General features: G+C 40.4%; 1 protein-coding gene across 1 annotated transcript; it reads right to left on the bottom strand.

Moving 5' to 3' along the window:
• Positions 1-217: 217 nt before the first annotated feature.
• LOC141220986 (uncharacterized) lies at positions 218-5,052 on the bottom strand. Its single transcript, XM_073666438.1, has 5 exons — positions 4,939-5,052; positions 4,608-4,822; positions 4,012-4,206; positions 524-636; positions 218-445 (listed from the first exon to the last, which is right to left on the bottom strand). The coding sequence occupies exons 2-5, from the start codon at positions 4,801-4,803 to the stop codon at positions 218-220; spliced, it is 732 nt and encodes a 243-aa protein (XP_073522539.1). The 5' UTR covers positions 4,804-4,822; positions 4,939-5,052.
• Positions 5,053-5,333: the final 281 nt, after the last annotated feature.

Raw genomic sequence — 5,333 nt, 5'->3', positions numbered from 1 at the left:
TCAGAAGAAGAAATGTCAGTCTCAGGTGCCCTCTGAGTATGTCCTATGGATATAGAGTATGCTTTATTATCCCTGAACTCCTGAAGGTCTCTACTATACAGTCTGTTTTCGTTCTTTCAGATGAAACTGAAATTTCTCTAGACCATTTTGGAGACCTATCTCCTTGTTTTGGAATTCAGGTTCTGCTGAAAATTTTTTTGTAATTTCGATTTGTTCCTTAAGAGATTCGTTCAAATTGTGTAAATTCACTTTCCTCCACCAAAAGCTTCATAAGTCTCAAGGAACTTTCTGTTGCTTCCTTTTCCCACTTGATCAATAAATTTGGATTTTTATAATGATAGCCTGGTGACAGAGCAATCCTAAGGTGGTGTGGTACAATGCCCGACTTAATATAATTGTCCAGGCTCTGCACCTCCCACCAGGATACAATCTGATCTCTGATCCACTGGTTAAAATAAACATGGCTTTGACAAACTCATTGTCCACAGATTCAGTACATTTTGTTGCTGATATACCCTTTGACCTTGTCTGTCATCTCGTTAAAAGCCTCTCTTGCCTCACTTCCTGTAGTCGCCAACATGTGGAACTCTTCATGTAACCTTCTCACGTCCATGGAGGGATTTTCAATGGCCTTCCCTTTCAAATTAAGGGAAAAAAAATGTTCGCTGGTCCTGGGGCCTTGGCCAGAAGAGTGGGTCTGATTTTAAAATAAAAATAAAAACTCCTCCTCGTTCCTCAGCACAGCAATGTCTTGTGTTGTCTTCAAAATGGTGACCTTTTCCTCTAAATCTTCCATGTATCTGTAGTCATTCTTCTCCAGCCAGTCTTTTACAGTTAGGGTCTGAATGAAAGACTGTTTCAAAAGATACTTCAAAACCTGCAAAGCCTCCAAATGACAAAATTGGGTCTTGTCCGCATCATCAGAATAATCACCGGACTGGAACATGCTGCATATGTTAAAATGGGGCTTTGCCACCGTTGGAACATTGAGCCGCTCTTTGGGAGTGGCAGAACTGCAAGGGATCTTATGACATTTGCAGTATCTCAGTAGCAATGTCTTTCAGCACTCCCACAAGGTTTTCTGTGGCCTCTCTGGTTTCTTTGTCAAGGCTAAGTTCAGAAATGGCAAGATCCAAAAACTGTGTCATGGTACAGGTTGATTTTGATGGTTCTTGGAGCTGTCTACATACCAGAGATATGGCGAAAGAACTGCTTCACTTTGTCAATGTTTTTAACAAAATCCATCGACACGACATCCAGGTTAAAAAAAAAAAAAAAAAAAACTTTAGAAACCTGGCCATGCTGGTAACCATTAATGTAATGCTATGTTCAGAAACTTTTTTTCCTGTATCGCTGAAAGAGCCGGCAACGGGGCATCTTGGTTGGGTTTCGATTTCATGCCGGCCTGAGCCAACTTCTTCCGTAGGGGGACATTGAAGATTCTCAGCGTTTTAATCCATCATCTTTCTGTTTTAAGTGGGGATGGCATGCTAATATAATTAACTTTTCACGGTGGAAGGAAGAAAGGGGAGAATAATGGGGTGCATAAGATGCTGAAACAGTACCATTCAGAGGTAACCCCCATATGATGGTTATCCTAATACAGTTAGTGTTCCCCTTGGTTGTTTATCATGCTATAAAGAATCTGCCTATATGGCAAGTGTTCAGTCTAAACTACCTCTACAGAGGGACAACTATCTAATTTCAAATATCTGATGTACAGGGGGTATATAACATAACCCTGGAGGTATTATCAGAACATAAAGCATATGGAGGTGACTGGTTTGTTCCTCCATTTCTTTTCGAGACCAGTTGGTCATAAACATGTACCAAATTCTAGGCACAAATATGGCCACAGTCGTGCTCAGAAAAGGAGATGTACACATACGTACTAAGGAATCCTCAAAAAGCATACATTATTGTAGGGAAACATTTAGTTTGTAAAGTCTTAACAATACAAAGGTCCTAACACCCTTTATAGATGAATGAGGTAACCTTTAGTCACACCTTTTAATCCTACAGATCTTCTTATATGTAGCAGCTGAAACTGATTTGCTTATTTAGCCCAGTGGGGTGCACAGTGTTGAGATTAAAAATCCATCTAGTCTTTTTGGAGGATGGCCCTCTTTTTACTTCCTTGGCAGATGTTAACCTGTTTTGACAGTGGGGTATCTTTTGTGCTCTTCCATATTCTTACTGACCCTCCATCTAAACATTTAGTTTTCCCAATGTACTCAAGGCCACACTCACATGTGACCTTGTGTACAACACCGGTTGAGCAGTTAATGATGTCACAAAAGACATACTTGATCAGAGATATTTCCCCTGAAGGTTTTACTAATGTCAATGCGCGGACAGTCCACACACCTTTTCATGTTTTAACACTAGGACTACTGTGTTTTTTCTGCTTTTCTTATTTTTCTACAGAAAATAACAATAATTATAATAGACGTTTTTCAAACATTTTTTTTTATTCAAGTGCACACATATAAACAACAACTGAAGAACAAAAAGCAGAGAAAATGTAGGTTGAGGAGCATAAAAATGAAAATATGGCGCAGAATTCACCTTCTAAACATTTGGTGTTTTGCATTTTAGGCATTGCCTTTGATTTATGGCAGTACATTGCCCACACAAAGACTTACCACAAGTCTTACAATTTCCGACAGATCTATTTTTCTTGCACTTTTCTTTGATCTGGCAAAATTTTGTTTGAACCATCACTTCTGAGCATGTAGAAACTTGGGACGTGGAACCCTTTTCCCTATCTGTGACATAAGGACCACTCAACTCTCTCACAAGCGTTTGCAAAAATGCCTTGCGTGACATTTTTTGGTGGGTAATCTCCTTGAATATTATCCATGCATTTATACCCGCAAAGTCTAAGGCATTTTCAAATGCATGAACAGGCCATCTCCTTGTGCATGTTCGTGTGGTATATTTTCGTGCCATCTGATCCACTACATCTACTCCATATTTTGTTTCATTGTAAAACTTTACCGTTTCTGGAGTTTTTTTAGCGGAATCAGACGCAACAACAACATCTGGATGGACGGAACTCAAAATGACAACATTTTTGTTGGGCTTTCCTTGATATACTGTAAGTGTAAAATTGTCTTCATTTCTAAACACTTTAGTGTTGTACAATTCCTCTTTCATGGATTTTATTTCTTTAGGCACTTCTCGCCTTATCTTGTTCAGTGTTCCCACGATGGTTGTTCCTTTGCTTTTTAGCTGTTTAGCTAATTTTACTGAAGTAAAATAATTATCGGTTGTAACATTGCGACCTTTTTTCAAAAACGGGTCCAATAACTTCATTACCACATGGTCAGCTAAACGGTCCTCAGCACGGCGTGTGTCATCTTTGTCTAGATAAGGGAAGCCATTTGCCAGATATTTGCTCCTCTTATCAACAGCTAGCCAATATTTGTGGCCATATTTATCTGGTTTGGAAGGCATGTACTGCGTGAATGGACACCTAGTTTTGCTTGGGAAAAGTTGCTCATCCACCGTTATGTATGGGCCAGGTTTGTAACACGCAATACAATTTTCAATAAACCTGTCCCACACAGTAGAAAATAGAGCAAACTTGTCCGTTTGCAGTCTCTCCGATCGAGTAGATTTCTCATCAAATCTGAGAAACCTCATAATTTCAACAAAGCGGTCCCTAGACATTGTCGCTTTGCAAAACGGTATTCCCCAGTCATTACACCAAATACTGCTAATCGAGTGACGGTTCGTGCCAGATATTCCACGAGCATAGAATATCGCAATGAATGCATCTAGCTCCTCATCAGATAGAGTAAACTGTAAATTATTGCTTCTGCAAGCGTACAGTTCTTTGTGTCAATATATATGAATCAAAAAATAAACGCCATGCGCTCAAAGGACTATCGATAATGATATTTCTTCTGGCGTATCCTGTAGGGCCAGGTGCTTCTCGAAGAATATTTTGGCTGTCACGCCTACCAGGCAAGTGTTCTCCAATTTCAACAGGTTTCCATTGAATACCATCCGCTGAAACTAGTATTCCTTCAGATTCGCCTTCTCTGGTGTTTGTTGTTGCATTACCTTCGCCGCCATCGTTATCTGTTGTTCTTTCATTTCTGGGACGTTTTGCTGATTTTTTCTGTCCACGACCAGGAGGATGGTCACGAGGCAACATAACTGCATGAGCCCGATCCCCAGTTGATGTGCTTGGAATATCTGTAAAAAAGTTGATGAATATTTAGAATTTTTGTTTTGTAAGGGTCCGTGCACACTGGCTGGATTAGCGGCGGAATATCCGACCGGATATTCTCACCACAATCCGGCCCGTACCTGCCCGCTCAGGTACAGAGCGGAGTTTCATACCTGAAGCTCCGCTCCGAACCCCGGGCTGGAGCCGCTGTCTGGGACGGAGCCGTGCTCGTGCGTAAGCAAGCGCTGCTCTGTCCCTGACAGCAGCTCCAGCCCGGGGTTCGGAGGGGAGCTTCAGGCATGAGCGGGCAGGTACGGCCTGTATTGCGGCAAGAATATCCAGATGGCTATTCAGCCAGAATTCTGCTAGTGTGCACAGGCCCTAACTCAGTGTGTGGAAGAACAAATAAATACACATAACTACTTACCTTCTGGATTTGTTCCTTCTGAGTCTTCAGATTCACTTGATATGTTCTGAGGAATGAAATCTTCATCACTGTCAGAATCAAATACATGTTCCTGCAATTCGGATTCAGATTCATCCTCCGGTATGGATTGCAAAGTAGCCAGAATATCCTGAGGCTTTATCAAACGTCTTCTCTCCATATTCCTCACAAATTCCATAATTCTATATAGTTCCCTGCTGAAAAATAGAAATGAAATGAAAACTAAAAGAAATAATAACTGTTCTGCCACCTTCAAAAGTAGGTGGGCTGAATCAGTTGACAGACAGCTAAACTATTTCATAACAATTCATACCTGTATGAGTCTTCAGAGCTCGTATGTCTGCGTCTGTTCTCTTTGTCTCTTCAGCTGAACTGAAAGTAAAGTTACTATCCAGAATACTGTCTCCTGCTAGGACCTTAGAAAAACACCACCCTTTATTAGCATAAGATAAGAGCCTAGAGTAAACAAGCTATTTTGTTCAGCATTACACAGTAATACAAGCAGGTAAAACACAAGGAAAATGTGAAAAGTTGACATGTAAATTGAACTACATCTATATGAACATCAGGGTAAATAAGACAGAGTGAAAAAATTATGCACAAAACTTTATAGCAACATTTAGTGACAAAAGGACCTCAAAATATAGTAGGGAGTCAAAATGACTCCCTTCAGTAGTTCTTGGTAAATTTTGAAAAAAACGCGCAAAT

This window comes from Phyllobates terribilis, unplaced genomic scaffold (assembly GCF_046119375.1).
Source record: "Phyllobates terribilis strain yellow unplaced genomic scaffold, ASM4611937v1 Scaffold_305__1_contigs__length_2280687, whole genome shotgun sequence".
NCBI lineage: Eukaryota > Metazoa > Chordata > Amphibia > Anura > Dendrobatidae > Phyllobates > Phyllobates terribilis.
This window is presented reverse-complemented; position numbering and strand designations above follow the sequence as displayed.